The following is a 20,679-nucleotide window of genomic DNA, read 5'->3' on the forward strand; positions in this document are numbered from 1 at the left end:
CTGAAAACCCCATGGAGCACAGCTCTGCTCCGACACGCATGGGGTCACCATTAGTCAGAGTCGGCTTGACAGCAACTGGCTATACTTCAGTCAGCTTTCTCTGAAAAGAAAGTTCTTCCCTGCCACCATCTGCATCACTTTCCTACTTGTAAAACATGTAGAAGGTTAAAATTATTTTTGTTTTGTTTAAAAGAAGCCAAATTCCAGGAAAACTCCAGACGCGTTTCTACAATCCTTAGTCACAAATGTTTGTTTCTACTTTATCCATTCAGCTAAGTCGAGAGCAGGCCATCTTTTTTTTTTTTTTTTTTTTTTTGATTGTACTTTAGGTGAAGGTTTACAAAACAAACTTTCTCATTAAACAGTTAGTATACATATTGTTTTATGACATTGGTTAACAACCCCATGACATGTCAACACTCTCCCTTCTCGATCTTGGAGGACCTTCTGTTTTTCTTCAGTGAAAATATACATAGCCAAACATACACCATTTCAAAAATTTCTGCATGTACAATTCAGTGACATTGATTACATTCTTCCAATTGTGCTGCTATTCTCACTTTAGATGAAGGTTTACAGAACAAAATAGTTTCTCATTAAACAGTACACATGTTGCCCTATGACAATGGTTAAGAACCCCACTACATGTAAACACTGTCCTTACTCAACCTTGGGTTCCCTATCACCAGCTTTCCTGTCCCCTTCTGCCTTCCAGTCCCTGTCCCTGGACTGCTGTGCCTCATTAGTCCCGTTTTGTTTTATGGGGCTGTCCAGTCCTTGGCTGAACGGTGAACCTCGGAAGGGACTTCACCACTGAGCTATAAAAGGGTGTCTGGGGGCCATATTCTCGGGGTCTCTCCAGTCTCTGTCAGGGGAGGCTGTATTTTAAGGAAAGTTGCTTCCTGCCTTTGTGGACTTCTCGGAGTCCTAGAAGCCCTCATCTAATCCATATAAAATTATCAAATGGCCCAGAGAAGCCTGTGGGCCATCAGCTGGCCATTCCTTCAAGAACTGTTCCTATGTACCAGGTATCATGAAGAACATCAAGTGAGAAAAAATAAATCACCTTTCCCGGAGCAAACTGGAAGCTGGGGAAGGAGCGACAAGGAGAAGTTCTGTGCCTGACTGCTGAGTCTGAAATCCTCAGATCAGCTCGGATGAATCATTACCTCTGACTTCCAGGACAGGAATCTGATTTGCATAATTATCCGACAGAAACTTTCATTTCTGCTTCTCAACATCTGAAATCTCTCTGGCTGTCAAGTTTAGTTATTCCTTAAGCAACAAACAAACGCGTCTTAGGAACATACTTGTCATCTTCTTAGAGGTACTTGAGTGACTGGAAAACACGCTCTCCTTAATCCACAAGCACGCACAGGCACCTTGTCACACAACACCCCCACACAAGAAAAGTGAAATTGCTGGTTGATGAATGTAAGCTCGTGGGTGTTTCCAGCAGTTAGGAGTTCTGCCAAGTGTATGTACTAAGAAGGGGAGGTGGACCCAAGGGGTTACCCTGGCCTAAGGCTGAGATCCTTATTTGGTGAAGCTACTACCTGCGCCCTGTGTCTCGGCCGGCCTGATAGCTCTGGACCACAGCACGAGCCGTGGCTGCTGACGTCTCAGCAAGAAGAGATGAATGGAATTCCAGGCGGCTGCAGTCATCCTGCTGGCTGGGGACAGTGGCTTCTTGGAGACCAGACTTGAATGACAGAAACATTAGGCAACAGCTCGCATGGCAACTTGCGCACCCACAGAAATGTAACCCACACCTCGGTTTCGGGAGCCGAAAAATGAAAAGAACGTTTAGCGAGGAAAGGGGGAAATAAAATGATAGACAGAGAGGGTAATTTATTACTCTTTGGGTCTGTTCTGTAAATAGTTTAAGATTCTGGGGCCAAATGGTTCTGCACATTCTCCAACCAGGAGTCACGTTAAGAAGCACGAGTGGGCACAAAAACTGTTTTTCAAGACATAATTTCACTTTTGGCTTGGGAGAACTGGATACCAATAAGTTTCCTTAAAATTCCTGGCTAGAAAGACACAGTCCTCTCGGGTTCCCGCCATCAGAATTCGCAGACCGCCCCCAAGCGGCAAGCTGTGGAATGGCTGTAGCAATTCAGAGCGCGGCGTTCCGCAGGGACTCGGGCGCCGCTGCGGACAGTGCGCGCCGAGGCGCCGTGTGAACGCGGGCTGGGTACGCCGCCCCGCGGCGGCGCACTCACGTCCCTTAGCGGGTCAGGCGAAGGGCAGGAGCGCGGCGCGTAGCCCTCGGCCCAGCAGCCCCGGGATGGGTGGAGGCGGCTCCACAAGTACCCAAGAGACCCTGTCTTCAATGACTGGTTGTCTCTTGGCCCCGTTTACCGTCAGGTTCCCTATTTTACAAAGGGGCTCCGTCGCCCAGGGTCCACCCGTCAGCCTTCTCCCAGGCCTTCCAGAAGGCGGGTCTCCCTGAAAGCCCCCTTAGGGTCGTGGGTGGGTCGCCAAACCCGTCATTGCTCGGAATGCCCACACCTAACGAGTAGGGCCCGCGTGGCGCAAGAGCCCGCGCGCTGAGCCGGTGCGCTCCCGGCTGCGTGGGCGGCCACAAGCGGCCGAGAAGTCGCAGGGCTCCCCCGCCCCCGCCGCCTGCCTCCCCCTCTTCGCTTTAGAGCTGGAAAGTCGCGCGCCAGGCAGCGGGGGGCGGAGAGAGGAACCCAGCCTGGCCCCCCTCCGCTTCCTGCCAGGCCGTCGACCATTGGCCGGAGGAATCCCCAGGAATGTGAGCGATCCTTTATAAAAGCGCGCGGCTCCGCAGCCTCGGCAGCCACTGAACCCCAGCCAGGCGGTGAGTTCAGGCCTCCTGCGAGCTCCCTCGGCACAGCCGCCCAGTCCTGCTTCGGCCTCCCCCGGCGCAGCGTCTCTGCAAGCTTCTCCGTGCGCCGCCGCTCCCGGCCGCTGCAGCTGCGTCCGCACAGGTAAGCACACCCCGCGGCTCCGGACGGCCGCCGAGGACCCGTTCAACCTGAGGCTTCGGACAGCCCCCCAGGGGACCCTGGGATCCCATTCTCTCTCCCTTCCCCTTCCCCATCTCTCCCTCCCAGCCCCTGGGGAGGTCTTTCAGGGATGGACTCCAGAGCCATCCTTTCCAGCCTTGGGGTTCACAGCCCAACTTCCGCAGGACACCCAAGATTTCCTTCTATTCTCCAAGCTTGCTCCAAACCTTTATATCATTCCTGTAGGAAAGACTGCCTTTCCGGTGCCCTCGGGGCTCCCCTAAACTACATCTCCAGACCTTGCTTTTTCCTCTCGACTTCCCAAGAAAAAGCCCCCAGATTGTTCGTCGTTGTCCCCCATACTTTTAAAACCACACCCCTTTCCCCTGTGTCTCCCATTTGCTTCCTGATTCCCTCGGAAAACTAAATTCTGCAGCGCTCTATTCCCCCAAAGTGGAGCCAAAGCGGGATCCCCAGGTTCCTTGGCCCCAAGCCCAGCCCCGGCATTGCCCACACTCCTTGCAGCGTCTCTGACCCTGGCTCTGTTTCCTGCCGCAGGCGCTTGCTGGGCACCAACAGCTCCATCATGGGGCTGGCCTGGGGACTCGGTGTCCTGCTTCTGCTGCAAGTGTGTGGCGCCAACCGCATTCCAGGTGAGTCTGGGATAACTTTAGGGGAGGAGGGAGGAGGAGGTGGTGCTGGTTACACGGGTGTCCCGACCCGAGCTTGAATACTCAGGGATGCCCCCCATGCTCTCCTCGCCCATCTGTTTTCCCCTGAGCTGCCTCTCCTGCTGTTTATTCAGCTCTCAGTGGTTGCCAGGAGTTTTTACTCTGGCCCTCTGGCCCTACCCTCAGAGCTGAGCCCCCCCATCTCGGCCCCCGTCCCAGCCAAGAAAACTCATTGTGTGTCCTCCTCCCATCTAACAGAGTCTGGGGGAGACAACAGCGTGTTTGACATCTTTGAACTCACCGGAGCTGCCCGCAAGGGCTCTGGGCGCCGGCTGGTGAGGGGCCCTGACCCCTCCAGCCCAGCTTTCCGCATAGAGGATGCCAACCTGATCCCCCCTGTGCCTGATGACAAGTTCCAAGACCTAGTGGATGCTGTGCGGGCAGAGAAGGGGTTCCTCCTCCTGGCCTCTCTGCGGCAAATGAAGAAGACCCGGGGCACACTGCTGGCCCTCGAACGGAAGGACCACTCTGGCCAGATCTTCAGCGTGGTCTCCAACGGCAAGGCGGGCACCCTGGACCTGAGCCTGACTGTGCAGGGGAAGCAGCACGTGGTGTCGGTGGAAGACGCGCTCCTGGCAACCGGCCAGTGGAAGGGCATCACCCTGTTTGTGCAGGAGGACAGGGCCCAGCTGTACATCGACTGTGAGAAAGTGGAGAACGCTGAGCTAGAGGTCCCCATCCAGAGCATCTTCACCAGGGACCTGGCCAGCATCGCCAGACTCCGCGTTGCAAAGGGAGGCGTCAATGACAACTTCCAGGTGAGGCCTCTTCTCTGGGTCCCTAGTCCCTGGGGTCCTCTGCTCGCCAGTTGACCCGTCAGCTGGAGCAGGAGGTGCAGTACAGGAAATACCGTCTCCAGACTACCGCAGTGGTTCTCAAACTGTAGAGAGCATCAGAATCATCTGGAGGGCTGCTTAAAGTTTTTGATTCCGTAGGTCTGCCGCGGGGCCTGAGAATTTGCATTTCTAGTAAGTCCAGGTGATGCTGATACGGATGTGGGCAGTCTGGGGACACTCTGAAAACCACTAAAGGAAACGAGAAATAGTTTTTCTACAACTCCCAGCCTATGAAAGCCTTAAATAGTCCTTATTTCCAATGCATCCCACCAACTTTATTATTGTTCGAAATGGAGATTTTGTATGCACAGAGTAAACAGTTGGCAATTTGTTTCCTCCTGGGGATGCAGCCGGTCTCCAATAAAAAGTTAAAGAGAAGATGCAGTTATGAGCTGCTGCAGCTTCTTACTTGCCTTTCTTCTCAGATCTTTCAACTGTGGCTTTGAAACTCCCACATTGACCCTGGAGAGTGGCATTATCTCCCCTGGACTTAGTTATCAGATTCCATTTCCTGTCTACCCAAGTAGGCTGATAACTGAATTCTTTGTAGAATACTGAAGACTTGGCAGAAGACCCAATTAAGATTTGGAAGTTGTTTGGCTGTTTGTGTGGGTGGGTTGTTTTGGCAGAGTGGTCCCCAGATGGAGCTCTTTTCACCATTTAGAGCATCTATTGTGTGCTTTTCCTAGCGTAGAGAGACTGCCTTCGTTCCTCCCTCCCCGACACTCACAAATAGCGTGTATGTGCTCTGTCCACAGGGGGTGCTGCAGAACGTGAGGTTTGTCTTTGGAACCACACCAGAAGACATCCTGAGGAACAAAGGCTGCTCCAGTTGTGAGTGCCCTTCTATTTTTAGTGCCTCTGGAGTCAACAGGGGAATTCCATCCAGACAACCTGAGAAACTGAAGCCGTGGCAGTGTGCATGAATTCCCCCTGGGAAACATAGTTACTAGGTGTACAGAGGTGACCTCAAAGGGTAGTCCCCACACACGCCTCCCCTGGCCCCGAAGGAAGTATCCTTTACAGCTAAGAACCCTAGGGACTGGCTGGGGACAACATCTGTTTGAAGATCTTCTATTACTTTTGGTTTCTTGACAGCTACCAACGTCCTTCTCACTCTCGACAACAACGTGGTGAATGGTTCCAGCCCCGCCATCCGCACCAGCTACATTGGCCACAAAACAAAGGACCTGCAGGCCATCTGCGGCATCTCCTGTGATGACCTGTCCAACATGGTCCTGGAACTCAGAGGCCTGCGTACCATCGTCACCACGCTCCAGGACAGCATCCGCAAAGTGGTCAGTGGCCTCTGCTCCCAGCCCCTTAGCAGAAATCCTTGAAGGTTATCACTGCTGGTCCCAACAGACTGAAGATGAAGTTAAGCACTCATGCTCTTTCTCCCTTCTTTAGACTGAAGAGAACAAGGAATTGGCCAATGAGCTGAGGCGGTCTCCCCTCTGCTATCACAACGGAGTTCAGTACAAGAACAATGAAGAGTGGACTGTGGATAGCTGCACAGAATGTCGTTGTCAGGTAAGGGATCTCTACAAACTAAAATCAGAGTGGGTGGCATGTGTTTGAAGCCACGATCTCTGGGAAATACCCACATAGCCACACAAGTTCTTTTCATGTTTGATGGCCTGCTACAAAGTGGGCTGTCTTGTTTTGTTTTGTTTTTTTAAGATGTAATTATGACATCTTTAAATTCTTGAAACCCTTAGAAGGTTTTTCAAAGTCTTAATTATACCCCAGGCTAAGTATCTAAGAGATCAAATCTACTGAGACATCTGAATAATTTACCGGCTTTAGTTCAAAAGCTAAGTATTGAATGTCAGGTAAATAAAACCTTGCTGGAACATTCTTTTTTTTTTCCTCATCCTGATTTGTATTCAGCTATGACATGGTTCTTTTACTCCAGTGCTGATTGCTATTCAGATCACTTAGCCCAACATTGTTAGGACATAACTGTCTTCTTTGCTCAAATGTCACCGCCTGCAGTTGGGTTTCTCTCTAGCTCTCCCCCAGGCCAGTGGCAGGTGACTCTCGGGTTTACCTGGCTTAGAGAGCCACATCTAGCTGAAATACAAATCACCGATTGCTGGATTTGCTTGCCAACTTCATTAAATTCCCGTTCTTCTCCAATATAAAGCCAGACCTAAGGAGGAGAAAAGCAATGCTAATAGATTTTATTTTCTCCCTCAAATAAAATAACTCTACTGAACTCACCAAGTTCAATAGATTTGACCCGTGATGTTTGGCGGTTCCCTTGAATAAATTCTTCACGCCGTCATGTCTGCCTTTGGCTGGGTAGCAATTAAGAAAGGCGTCCCCACGGAATGGAGTGACGAGTGACTGGCACTAGAACTGTCTCCGTGAACACGACAGACAGATCTACTAAAATCGCTCCACGAGACCATGGACAGCCCTGATCACGCCTCGGCCCGTAACTGAAATTTCATAGCATCTAAACTTGTGTTTGCAATATGTTCAGTAACCGATTTTCCCCCGCTCTTCCCCGCAGAACTCAGTCACCATCTGCAAAAAAGTGTCCTGCCCCATTGTGCCCTGTTCCAACGCCACGCTTCCCGATGGAGAATGCTGCCCGCGGTGCTGGCGTAAGTTCCTAGAAGCATGTAGCCATCCTGCAGCGACGGGTCAGGTCTGCGTACACCCTCGGCAGCTCCCGGAACGCTGGAGCCCCGCCCCGTCCCCGTCAGGCCTTCGCACTCCGTTTCTTGCTGCGGAGGCTGGTTAACTGACAGCTGGTCGGCTGTATAGGGCCCCAAACTCCATTCTGACTAAGCCCTGATTACACATCTCAGTGACAGTACAGGCAGTACTGATTTGGGTATAGCTTATCGACTCTGATTTTGTGCTTTGAGGAAAGAAGAGATGAGCATGTAGCAGCGTTAGCTCGAAGTTGACTGTTTTTAGGATCTGACCTCAGAGGCACAGAGCGGAGGAAGGCTGCTCGCCAGTGGATGGGCTTACGGCACAAGCGCTGGACTTAACTGGCCTTTTGAGTTTTGCTGGTTTTATCTGCAGGGACAGGAGACCTGACAGAATACCAACACCCTGAATTCCAGGGCACTGAAAGAAATCAGGCTCTATAGTGGGCTGTGTCACCTTACCCCTGGGGTTTGCTGGCGGTATACATCAGTCACTTGGCTGTGACAAAATTTAATGTAGTAGGTACGAGCCTTAAAAATGACTCATCACAGCCAAGATCATCACTTGCCTTACACACACACTCGTACACACACTCACACTCGTGCACACACTCACACTGGCCACAGCTCAGAATAACCAGTCCCCGTCCAGGGCCCGTGTTAGAGATATTGGCACCGCCGTGATCATTTGTAGATCTGTTTCTGCTCAGCATTCACTTGAGGTCTGGGTTAAAGGGAAAGAGTTAGCTGGGAGCTAGCAGAGTTCTGAACTTGAATCAGGGCTTGCTGGGAAGACGTCCAACTGATGGCAAAAGAAGACAAGTTCGCTGTCTTCTGTTTGGGGCAACTCAGTGTGATGATTGATGGTCATGGTGTCTGGGCAGATGGTAAACAGACACATTCTCCTCTTGTGCAAATCTGTGCAGAGGAAGGCCCTCCATGCTCGAGTAAGAGGAGCGACAAATTAATTAACCTCATGACCTAGTTGGAGCCAGAGCCAACAACCACTAGCTGCCTTCAAGCTCATCTGTCAAACACATGCTCTGTGGCTCCCCTGAATGGTAGAGGGCCTCCTGTAAGCTGCCATCCTCCAGGTTCTCGGGAGCCTGAGACTAGAACCTGCCTGCCCAGATAGCTCTAGCTGGTAAGGGAAGCTCGTCTGAATGGCTGAGACGGGAGAAAGGGGGAAGCAAGGAGTGACAACACACAGCTCCGTGAGAAGGCTCCGCTGCACTGACCCAGGCCAAGCTTTCCATTAGCCCAACGTTATAAACGTTATAATGACCAGGGACAAACCCCTCGGCTGTTGATCTAAGAAATATATTTTTACCCTCTGGCGAGGGAAGAAAGTCCCAAACAGAGAAGTCTAAAGAATAGCTTGTCTGAATGACCTCACTCTAAATGACCTCTGTGTCCCCTACAGCCAGCGACTCTGCAGATGATGGCTGGTCTCCATGGTCTGAGTGGACCTCCTGCTCCGTGACATGTGGCAACGGAATTCAGCAGCGCGGCCGCTCCTGTGACAGCCTCAACAACCGATGTGAGGGCTCCTCGGTCCAGACGCGGACCTGCCACATTCAGGAGTGCGATAAAAGATGTAAGCACGTTGGCCACCTAGGAATGTGAAGAACTGGCCTGTCCTGTCTGTCTTCATCAAGAGCAGCACCATAGCATAGCACAGAGGTTTTAGAATTTCTGCATCTGAATCCCAGTTCTACCATTCACTTAGGCAACCTTGAGTACAACTTACCCTTTCTGAGGTTCTTTCCTCTTCTGTAAAATGGGATAATAATAGGACTTAATGGGGTTGTTTTCAAGGATTTTATTTAGATAGTATATATAACGCAGTTAGCACACAGCCTGGCTCATAGTAATGTTGGATCACAGTATTAACATCATCCCTCAAGGCCAGGTAAACATTCCCTGCCTTCTGGTAGAGAATGTTCCATGCTGGCGTTTGGATATGTGGCCACGAGCCCAGTTCTGCTGCACACTAGGCTTAGTTGCCATTGCCCACACCCTGAAAATATTTCTCTCTGCCCTCGAGGAGGGTTGCTATTTGGCTAGTCCCAAGCCAACACCATTTGTGACTATCAGCTTTGTACTTCAGTTAAACAGGATGGCGGCTGGAGCCACTGGTCCCCGTGGTCATCTTGTTCGGTGACATGTGGTGATGGTGTGATCACAAGGATCCGGCTCTGCAACTCTCCCAGCCCCCAGATGAATGGGAAGCCATGTGAAGGCGACGCTCGAGAGACCAAAGCCTGCAAGAAAGACGCCTGCCCAAGTGAGTGTGGGCTCTGCCGCTGCCCAGCTGGTGCCCGGGCATCTGTGGGTCATCAAGGGCGGAAGGTTACTCTCTAGAGAGACAAACAGAAGCAAAGTCCTGTGTGCTCAGCAGCTTTTTCTACTGAAAAAACAAACCAAAAAGCCATTTCAAACTCAACCCTCTTCCCAGACATTCTTTCCACATGTCAGGGTAGCAGAAGTTTCCTGAACAGGCTTAGAGAAATCTTCTGTGACAGATACGGTTTTGGGAAAGTAAGCTCACTTTTGGTATGTGGTTCATTCTCTTACAGTCAATGGAGGCTGGGGTCCCTGGTCACCGTGGGACATCTGTTCTGTCACCTGTGGAGGAGGGGTGCAGAAACGTAGCCGGCTCTGCAACAACCCCACACCCCAGTTTGGAGGCAAGGACTGCATTGGTGATGTGACAGAAAACCAGATCTGCAACAAGCAGGATTGTCCAATTGGTGAGCCTTGCAGCCCAGGAGGAAACCACCCTTAGGAGCTATTAAGTCTATTTGACCTAATATCATAGTCAGCGCTCAAAGTGGTGCTGACTTGGAATGGCCCTGCATGGTTTGGTTATTCTCCAATGCAGGTAGACAGCATAATCTCATTATAGTTGCGTTACATAGACCCTACGATACCTTACACTGTATTGTTTTTTCATGACCAGCAAGGTTGTCTCAGGAGTTTAGACTAACTGTTGACCTGTCTCCCTCGCCTTGTCTCAGATGGATGTCTGTCCAATCCCTGCTTCGCCGGTGCCAATTGTACTAGTTACCCCGATGGCAGCTGGAAATGCGGTGCTTGCCCTGTAGGTTACAGTGGAAATGGCATCCAGTGCAAAGATGTTGATGAGGTGAGGAACGCGTGGCTTGGAGTTACTACATCTTGGACAGCAGCTCAGCTCTCTAGTCATTTCCTTAGGGTGGTGTTTTCTAAACATTGGGCAAACAGTCATTTCTTCCATAGTGCAAAGAAGTGCCCGATGCCTGCTTCAACCACAATGGAGAGCACAGGTGTAAGAACACGGACCCTGGCTACAACTGTCTGCCCTGCCCACCTCGCTTCACTGGCACGCAGCCCTTTGGCCAGGGTGTTGAACACGCCACTGCCAACAAACAGGTACAGTAGACTGGATGAGTAGACCAGAGGGTTGGTGTCCTTTACCCAGTGACAGGAGAGGGAGGAACGTAATTTCATATGCATTCCCCCCCACCAAAAAAAAAAAAAAAACTGGGGAGGAGGATGAATGGACAATCTAGTTTTAGAAACATGACTAGAAAATTCTTGGTAAATCCAACAGGGTAAAAATAGTCCGCCATATTACAAAATGCTGCTCTGGAATAATTTGTATGCAGATGGGTTTGTAAATATCTATGTCCTGGGGCGCTGGTGGCGCAGTGGTTAAGCGTTTGGCCCCTAACCGAAAGGTCGGCAGTTCGAATCCACCAGCTGCTCCTTGGAAACCCTACAGGGCAGTTCCACTCTATCCTATAGGGTCGCTATGAATCAGAATCAACTTGACGGCAATGAGTTTGGTTTTTGGTTTTATGTCCTGAGCAATAGAAAAAGAAATGAAAAGCAGTGTTAGCCTATAGCCTGGACATCCTCGGGGACAATGGGGAAAGACAAGGTAGTTCCACTCACAGGGAGCATCTCCTCGCAGATAAGAAGGGTCTAGATTCTTCTGGATTCCGTGGCATCTGGAGCCCGGAAGTCTCTGGGTTAACCTCGGGATGTTGTACTCTCAGGTTTGCAAGCCCCGCAACCCCTGCACGGACGGGACACACAACTGCAACAAGAACGCCAAGTGCAACTACCTCAGCCATTACAGCGACCCCATGTACCGCTGTGAGTGCAGGCCTGGCTACGCAGGCAATGGCATCATCTGCGGGGAGGACACAGACCTCGACGGCTGGCCCAACGAGGACCTGGTCTGTGTGGCCAATGCAACTTACCACTGCAAAAAGGTGAACACCAGCTTCCCTCGTGGACCTTTGTAAAGAAGTAGCATTGCCCTTATCAAAAGAGCATGCCAAGGAACCTTAAGTGTTTAAAGCTTGAAAGCGACTAAAAGATTTAAGCACCCAAAGGCGGAGCAACACTAGTTCTCATTAGCATTAAGTCACTTGGTGCCAAGAACTTGAACAGTGCAGGCCCTTTTAGGGACTGTGTTTCACAGTCGATTCCTTTACCCACAAACATTCACTACTCCACCAAATACCAGCAGAGTATGAGTTGTCTGTACAGCATCTAGACAGCTAAGAGTGTGTATACGAATTCTGTATGTATATCCCCAAGAAAAAGTTTGATTGTTTTATGTATACCCATAACAAGTATATGCTGTTACAGAGCAGCATTTGGTTCTTTTTCTGCTTGGCGTGTCAGGGTGTACGCCTCATGCGTGTGTGTGTGTGTGTCTTCTGTTTCCTAGGATAACTGCCCCAACCTCCCCAACTCAGGGCAGGAAGACTATGACAAGGATGGAATTGGTGATGCCTGTGATGACGACGATGACAACGATAAAATCCCAGATGACCGGGTAAACCCAGAGCTTTCCTTTCTCCTTTCATCTTTTTTATCAGCAACACCTAGTGGCCTGAAACACTTTAGGATTCAAGGAAACCACAGGGTTATAAAGAAAAAAACCCGGTTGATATCTAGGATAATTACAGAGTATTCATTGTATTTCAGTAGTTTGAGTACATAGATACAGCCAAGAGAATTTTAAATGAGCTTTTTGTTTTTATCACAGTCTTTTTTTCTCCCCTCCTTTTGACCAAGAAATTCTAACGTAGAAATAAATGACATTTGGTGCCCAGATTAGATGCCATATACAAATTCTAGTAATAATTTTCTTTGGGAATACTGAACACTGAGATGACGAGATCATATGTCACATCTCACTGATTTGTAACTAACAGGAATCCACTTTTTATTTATTATGTCCTGGCTTTTAACTTTGGCATGATCATTTTACACTGAGTACTGAATTAGCGTATCCATCCACTAAGTAGAGCATAATTTATTGCAGATTTTTGCAGTTTTGTATCTGTTGTGCATGTGGTTTGAGGCTGGAACTGTTCCTGCTGGCATTGTTGTAAAGTACTGCATTTCTTCTCTTTACAGGACAACTGTCCATTCCATTACAACCCAGCCCAGTATGACTATGACAGAGATGACGTGGGAGACCGCTGTGACAACTGTCCCTACAACCACAACCCAGATCAGGCTGACACAGACAACAACGGGGAAGGAGATGCCTGCGCAGCAGACATTGACGGCGATGGTAAGGCGCTCGCTAACTGCAAGGAGGGCCCTAGGTGATGGCAGACGTGCTCAGTTTCCAACTTGCTCCGACTTCTCTCCAGTCCTGGCTGTTAGTACACAGTTAGGTTGAGACATTCAGAGCTGCAGATCACAGCTCTTTCTCGTCCGCTGTTCTCTGCAGGCATCCTCAATGAAAGAGACAACTGCCAGTATGTGTACAATGTTGACCAGCGGGATATGGATATGGATGGGGTTGGAGATCAGTGTGATAACTGTCCGCTGGAACACAATCCAGATCAGGTAGGTGGGCTCCTCAGAGTAAAGTGTTGGAATATCCCTTTCCAGGCCTTTCATCTCAAGGTTCACGATGTTCTCATAGCCAGTCGCAATCTTTGTGTGTAAACAGTTCACCTTATGTCAGCTCCTTGAAAATAGTCCCATAGATCTTTAACATGAGGATCCTGTCTCTTCAATCTTGTCTTCTAAAAGAAGGTCACCTTGATTGCTCAGCATGGCCTATCATTGATGCTAGTTAAGATGAATTATACAGAGCAGGAATCTGTGACTGACAGCTCTAGAATAATATTAATCATAGGTAAGACTAAGAACTGGGGAAAAAAATACCCTTAAGAAAAACAAATGGCCATTTTCACGGCTAAGGATATAATCTGACTGTAAGGTATCATCAAACTAAAAATACTTCCCAAACCTGGAGAAATCCCGTTTGTTATTCTTTGGAAGTGTTTGGCGTAACAAACAGATCCTTCCCTACCCATAGTAGGGAATGCTACGAACAGCCATTAGCCAGAACAGGTTCCATGTCTGAAAATATTTCTATTTGTATAATTGCCCATCACTATTTTCTAGGAATTAAAGTTAAAAGTAGGCTTTTTTCCCCCTAAAAAACATTGTTCTGGAAGCCTAGAAACCAGCTTTTTTTAAATGGCAATATTTTTCTAAGGTTACAGAAATGAAAAATCCAGTTCTTCCTCCTGATATTTATTCTTGTGAGGGCCTGTCAAGCAAAAAGAGCAGGATGAGTAGCTGGGGGGGCCATAACCGGGAAGCATGAATGATCAAGGACAGCTGTGCTGGTCACCTGGCACTGAGCGTCATCTGTTTAGAGTTTAGATCTCACCGTACACTGAACTTCTTCAGTATCATTTAACATCAGTAGGTGGGCTTTTGGTTCTTCAGATTGCAATAAAACGTATAACAAAATTCAAGCATTATAGAAGAATCTCATAGCAAAGGGCACAAATACTGGCAAGAAAGATTGCAGTTTCCGTATACGCAGTCCTTAAACATCCCACGTACAGTGTATAATGTAACAGTACTCTGACAGAAAGCTTTGAAAACATTTTAGAGCTTTGACTTTACCTGAGCCAACAGTGACAGTCCTTGCAGACTAGATGGTGTATGAAACCAAATACCTAAAAAAAAAAGAACAAAATAATCGATCCCTCTCATACAAATTAGCCATACGGTGTGCACAGAAAGCACTGTTACTGTCATTATACTATAATGACCTAGAGTAGAAGTTGACATGTCAACAGTTTTATAATTGAAAGCTTCAATGAAAAATAACAAAATGCCCTTATATAGAAGTCCATCTAACATTAAGATATGATCAGCTAACATTGCATTCCATCTTTTAACTTTTTATTTAATTTTATTTATGAAGTTCTGTATTTCAAAAATATTAAATACCCTTTTTCAAATTATCATCTGGAAATAAGGATCAAGAAGCAAAACTTTAAATGTTAATATTAATATTATTTTACAGTAGTAGACACATAGGCATGAAACGCCATTGGCCATACCAAATAGTGAAGAATTTTCCCTATTGCAGAGGGGTCAGTTATCTTCAACGTTAATGGTTTACACTTCAATTTATTCTCCTTTTATGTCTCCTCTTCCAGCTGGACTCTGATTCGGACCGCGTTGGAGATACCTGTGACAGCAATCAGGATATTGATGAAGACGGCCACCAGAACAACCTGGACAACTGCCCCTATGTGCCCAATGCCAACCAGGCTGACCATGACAAAGATGGCAAGGGAGATGCCTGTGACCACGATGATGACAATGATGGTGTTCCTGATGACAGGGACAACTGCAGACTGGTGCCCAATCCTGACCAGAAGGACTCTGACGGTGAGTCAGTCAAAGCAGCTGGAACCATGTGGCTTTCTAGATTCGGGAAATAAAAATGAAGTTGAATGCATCTGAGATGAGACTAAATGGCAACTTTGACAAGATAGTGCATTTCTGATCCCAGTAATAATAGCATTTCAGAATTTCACAGAACTCTTACCTTTTTGACCTTAGGTGATGGTCGAGGTGATGCTTGCAAGGATGATTTTGACCAGGACAATGTGCCAGACATCGATGACATCTGTCCTGAGAATGTTGATATCAGTGAAACCGATTTCCGCCGATTCCAGATGATTCCTCTAGATCCCAAAGGAACATCCCAAAATGATCCTAACTGGGTTGTACGCCATCAGGGTAAAGAGCTTGTCCAGACTGTCAACTGTGATCCTGGGCTTGCTATCGGTGAGTAGTGGGTTCTTAGAACAAAAAGCTAATGCGTATGTATGTGGGAAAGAAGCAAACGGGAAACCTGGCAGTTGTGTGTGTCTTTAGCATAGTCCTTGTGGGGACTAAGGATGTCTGGGAATGTAAGAGAACCTTCTGAAAGCGGTAGGTTTTAACCTGGGGTCTACTCTCATCTTCCAGGTTTTGATGAGTTTAATGCTGTGGACTTCAGCGGCACATTCTTCATCAACACCGAGAGGGACGATGACTATGCCGGATTTGTGTTTGGCTACCAGTCCAGCAGCCGCTTCTATGTTGTGATGTGGAAGCAGGTCACCCAGTCCTACTGGGACACCAACCCCACAAGGGCTCAGGGGTACTCAGGCCTTTCTGTGAAAGTTGTGAACTCCACCACGGGGCCTGGCGAGCACCTGCGGAATGCTCTGTGGCATACAGGAAACACCCCTGGCCAGGTAAGAGGCTGTGCCCTAGAGGAGGGGGAGGGACAAGGGGTACTTATTTTGCCCTGGGGACGCCATGCTTTGGCTAAGACTGCCAACAGGGAGTCTTAGATATAAAGGTTCCAGCATCGCCAGTTGCAGCACTAAGCTCTGCTTTGTGCAAACAGCAGCGTCTGAGACGGGAGCTGACTGTGTCCAAGAGCTCCCCTTCAGGTCCAAAGGCAGCGTTAGCCTCTTGAAACAAAACACCTCCTTTCCCTTCTCTCTTTCTGCCTTGTGTGTACATTTAAGGGCACGCCAAATGAACGCAGTTTTAGAAAAAATCCTACATTGCAACCCCCTAATTTGGGTCAACTTGGTGTCTTTCGGGCACCATTTGTTATGGAACGAAATGGAAATCTTCCCACGATGGAGCTCTGTTTCAACATTTCCTTTTCCCTCAGGTGCGAACCCTGTGGCATGACCCTCGTCACATAGGCTGGAAAGATTTCACCGCCTACAGATGGCGTCTCAGCCACAGGCCAAAGACAGGCTTCATTAGGTAAGATTGCACTCGTTGAATTTCACTTACACTCATGCTGATGGGTAAGGAGGAGGAGACCAAAAAGCAGGGGTGTCACTAACGAGACCTTTTTTTCCTGTAGAGTGGTGATGTATGAAGGGAAGAAAATCATGGCTGACTCGGGACCCATCTATGACAAGACCTATGCTGGAGGCAGGCTAGGGTTGTTCGTCTTCTCTCAAGAAATGGTGTTCTTCTCGGACCTGAAATACGAGTGCAGGGGTAGGTGCAATATTCTCAGTTACTGTCCAGTGATTCAAATAATGTCTGGAGTGCCAATGACGGGAGTCTGATTTAAAGACTATTTTAGAGACAGCATTATTTCTATTTTGCTTTTGAGCACACAAGGATAAAAAAATGAGACAATTCCTATAAAGTGTAGCTTGTGAAATTCTGAGTCATTAACAGTATTAATTTGCTTAGCAATCTCTGCTTTTCATACAGTGCAAAGGTAGGCTCCTGTACAACGGAGACCACATGAACGACCCTTGACTTTAAATTGTACGTGTTTGTATCTTAAACACTACTTACAATTTTCTTCACGTCACTACAGCACAGGTTGTCTTTAACCAGGTTTACTGGTGTACCACGAGGGGAAGGCAGTACTGCCTTCACACTGGCGTGTTAATTTTCACCATTAACCTTAGCTTTACGCCTCCAGTGTCTTTCACGCAATGATTACTTGAGCTCTCGAGTCCAGCATTGGACCTACCACAAAGTAACTACTTAATAAATGTTTACTGGGCCTTAGCATGATGCCTGTAAAATCCATCAGAGTCAAGAAAGATGGTTGATTTTACTCAAAAAATATTTCAATTATGATGTCATCTTTGAGTCTGATTTTTTAAAATAAAGCTCCCTAAACTTTCAACATTGAAGGCCTTACAAAGCACAGTGTAAGTTCTGGAAGACTGCGTTGTGTGTCACTTTGCTGGCATCAATGTCAGCGAATAAAATTAAGTCTTAAATGACGCTTTTGCCATTACGAAAGTAGAGATACACGTAGGTTGTTATTAGTTGATATTATGAAGGCGATGCCTTTAAGAATGAGTGTGTATTTGAATTTATTTATGTGTGGATTATGTGTATTTATTTAACAGATTCCTAATCATCAAAGTGTTGATCAGAAGACTGATGGTAACCATTGCTGGCATTGTACCTTCTGGAACCATGGGCTCGAGCAAACCCCAGGATCTCTCCTCCCTTCTTCCTTGTTTCTCTGCTTGCATCAGTGTGGACTCCTAGGACAGATGACCTGCGAGAAAATGCAGTTTTCAAAAACAGACTCAGCATTCTTCCTCCAACGAATGAGAAGACATCTTTCAAGAATATAAACAATGACTTGTGGCTTGCTTTTGAAACAGCACAGGCACCTCCTTGCTTCAGCTGGGAAGACACCTGCTCCACTCTGCTTTCGTCACAGAGCAGCAGGGTGCTCCTGCGAGGCCCTCTCTGAGCAGTGGACTCGGCAGCTCTCCAGGCTTGTGAGAGAAGGGAGGACTCGTTGGAATTAGCAAATAAACCCCCCTGATGTACTCCCTTGGGAATGGGGGGGTAGTAGGGCCAAAGCACTAAGGGGGAGCTGTGTACCCCGGAGATAACTGTATGAAGAAAAGATGAACTGTTACATGTTCGGTACTAATCATTTTCAGGGGATTGAAAAACTATTGTTGGATTTCATGATGCTGACCGGCGTTAGCTGACTAACCCACATAAAGAGGCACTTAAATAGACGCAGGGAAGGGAGGAAAAGCTTGGCTTCTGGACTTCCTCCCCTGGACCCTGCTCCTGACATATCACCTGGAGCAGGGGCCAGAATAGTGAGTCAGAAGGCACCCAGCGTTTAAGGCAGTGCTGGCTGCCATTGTCCGGTTACATGGAGATTGTTGGCTTCATTCTAGATGTAGCTTGTGCAGATGTAGCAGGAAAATGGGAAAACCAACCATCTCAGTGAGCACAAGCCTGCCTCCCAAGGAATGGGCAGCCGTGCTTATATTTTTATGGTTAGAAAGGCACAAAATTATTATCAACTTAACTAAAACATTCCTCTTCTCTGTTTTTTTTCCTGAATATCATGGAGTTCTCCAATTCTCTCTTTTGGACTGTAGTTTTTTTTTTTTTTTTTTTCTTTACAAAGCCTTTACAATGTAAAATATTTATTTTTTACCTATTCTGGAGGATCTGACTGAAGGACTATTCATGGAGCAGGAAGAAACGTAAGGACTATCCATATCATCTTTGTTACAAGTCTTCATGACTGTAAGATTGTAAATAGAGATTATTTATTAACTCTGTTCTACCTGGAATTTCGGGATCGTATGGAAAGTGTTTGAGGTCAGGTAGTGGAGATGCACCAGCAGATCTCAGAGTGGCACAAGGAAAAGCAGCAACAGCTGCCTTCGCTTTGTGCTTAGAGTGAATGATTTGGGATTCTTTTTGTTTTTTGTTTGCTTTGCTTTGTCTTATCAAGTGGAATTCGTTGGTTATACATGTGCAAGTATTTTTAGATTGCAGAGAAAGTCATGAGGCCTTTACATACTGTTTTATTCCCACCCCATGTGCCTATTTCCAGGGAGAAGAAAAGCATATATACTTTTTATTTTTCATTTTTCCAAAAGAGAAAAAAATGACAAAGGTGAAACTTATCTACAAATATTACCTCATTTGTTGTGTGACTGAGAAAACTATTTTTGGATCAAACAGAAAGAGTTTAAATGTCTAACAAACTTAAAGCTACTGTAGTACCTAAAAAAAGTCAATGCTGTATATAGTATAAAAATTCTTTGCAGAAGAGTATTCCCAACAAGGAAGTAGCATTGAAATGTTAAATACAATTTCTGAACGTTACTTTTTTTTTTCCTATCATCTTGTATACCATTGCTTTATTTTTATAAATTATTTTCTCATTGCCATTGGAATAGGTATCTCAGATTGTGTAGATATGCTATTTAAATAATTTATCAGGAAATACTGCCTGTAGAGTTAGTATTTCTATTTTTATAAAATGTTTGCACACTGAACTGAAGAATTGTTGGTTTTTCTCCTTTTTTTTTGGTTTTGTTCTGTTTCGTTTTTGTTTTTCGCTTCCCCCCACCCCAGGTTTTTACGATTGCCAATACTTTTTTCTAGGAATGTGCTTGTTTTGTCCATTTTACCCATTTTACATTCTACAGCAGTGTAAGCTGTGTATTACTGTTCCTTATGTACAAGGAACAACAATAAACCATATGGAAATTTATATTTATACTTACTGGGTCCGTGTTTCTGTGTTTTCTACCGGCCTAACATATAAAATCAAGTACAAAACAATCACAGCACTTCAGCTAGTTTTAACATAGCACTCGTGCATTAAATGTATCTATAATGTACCCCCGATACTCTAAGATTAGCAATAAAAAAAATTTTCCAAGAATTTCAATGAAGGAAAACCACTGAGGAATTACATGACAAATCTCAAAAAGATCAGGGAAATACAATTCACCAAGAGAGAATCCAAATGACAAAATCACTATTCAGGGAATGGTCTCTACGGTGCAGTCATTGAATTCAAAGAATTCAGGAAAAAAAGGTAACAATACAATTGACCAACTGTCTAAAAAGTACCCCCAGCGAGTCTTTGCTTAATTAAGATTCTTTACATTCTTCTGTCCCATCTTCCATTTCCTCTTCATCTGCACAGAAGAACAATACCCAGAGTTAGTAGACAACCAGATATGGGTACGTGATTAAGAAAAATAGTTCAGCTTATAAAAATATTAAACCCTTTTACCCATAAAACAATCACATTCTCATTTAATCTGTATTGAACAATCACCATAAGCTGCATATAAAGTTTACAAGAGAAAATAAAAGGTAAGGTGCTCGCGCTCATCGAGCTTACAGTCTAGGAAGAAATTTTGGGGGTTTTAAAAGCTAAAATGGTTCTGGGTTTGGAGACAGAAATTGAAATTACTTTTTTGCTTTGTACAAAGTTTCTGGGTAGAAAGGTGAAATCAAAAGTAAATGTTACATTTAGGGTAGATGAAAACTGACTGCCTTTCATTTCTTCAACGTGAGAGGCAGGGCCAAGATGGCGGAGCAGTCAGATGCTTCCTGTGGTCCCTCTTACAACAAAGACCTGAACAAACAAGTGAATCAATTATATATGATAATCTAGGAGCCCTGAACATCAAAGGCAAAGTTGAGGAATCAGACTGAGTGGCAGGCGGAGGGAGAGATGGTTCAGCAGCAGCGAGGAGTTGCCAGACCTGACCTGGCAGAAAGGGACAGGAAAGCTAGTGATAGGGAACCAAGGTTGAGTAAGGACAGTGTTGACATGTAGTGGGGTTGTTAACCATTGTCA

The 20,679-nt window shown here is 46.7% G+C and overlaps 2 protein-coding genes across 2 annotated transcripts in view; one reads left to right on the forward strand and one right to left on the reverse strand.

The window, feature by feature from the left end:
• The first annotated feature begins 2,813 nt into the window (after nucleotides 1-2,813).
• THBS1 (thrombospondin 1) lies at nucleotides 2,814-19,583 on the forward strand. Its single transcript, XM_004380613.3, has 22 exons — nucleotides 2,814-2,957; nucleotides 3,534-3,628; nucleotides 3,905-4,464; nucleotides 5,301-5,376; nucleotides 5,641-5,840; nucleotides 5,953-6,075; nucleotides 7,064-7,157; nucleotides 8,635-8,808; nucleotides 9,322-9,498; nucleotides 9,791-9,964; nucleotides 10,232-10,359; nucleotides 10,473-10,625; nucleotides 11,255-11,473; nucleotides 11,938-12,045; nucleotides 12,633-12,792; nucleotides 12,955-13,073; nucleotides 14,696-14,930; nucleotides 15,105-15,332; nucleotides 15,516-15,787; nucleotides 16,219-16,316; nucleotides 16,420-16,559; nucleotides 17,438-19,583. Exons 2-22 carry the CDS (start codon nucleotides 3,562-3,564, stop codon nucleotides 17,443-17,445), a joined length of 3,513 nt encoding a protein of 1,170 aa, XP_004380670.1. The 5' UTR covers nucleotides 2,814-2,957; nucleotides 3,534-3,561; the 3' UTR covers nucleotides 17,446-19,583.
• A 378-nt stretch (nucleotides 19,584-19,961) lies between these two features.
• The window catches only part of FSIP1 (fibrous sheath interacting protein 1), a 186,769-nt gene continuing 186,051 nt past the window's right edge, over nucleotides 19,962-20,679 (reverse strand). The window contains exon 11 of the mRNA XM_004380614.1: nucleotides 19,962-20,008. Coding sequence (XP_004380671.1) covers nucleotides 19,962-20,008 — 47 coding nt within the window. The remainder of the gene's footprint in view (nucleotides 20,009-20,679) is intronic.

Source organism: Trichechus manatus, unplaced genomic scaffold (assembly GCF_000243295.1).
Source record: "Trichechus manatus latirostris isolate Lorelei unplaced genomic scaffold, TriManLat1.0 scaffold00076, whole genome shotgun sequence".
Lineage (NCBI taxonomy): Eukaryota > Metazoa > Chordata > Mammalia > Sirenia > Trichechidae > Trichechus > Trichechus manatus.

Excerpts from the sequence above, each read along its gene's own strand:
- THBS1 (XM_004380613.3), top strand. The coding sequence starts at position 3,562 with ATGGGGCTGGCCTGGGGACTCGGTGTCCTGCTTCTGCTGCAAGTGTGT. Across the intron at positions 5,841-5,952 it reads AGGACAGCATCCGCAAAGTG|ACTGAAGAGAACAAGGAATT; the intron begins GTCAGTGGCCTC and ends TCCCTTCTTTAG. Across the intron at positions 11,474-11,937 it reads CAACTTACCACTGCAAAAAG|GATAACTGCCCCAACCTCCC; the intron begins GTGAACACCAGC and ends TCTGTTTCCTAG.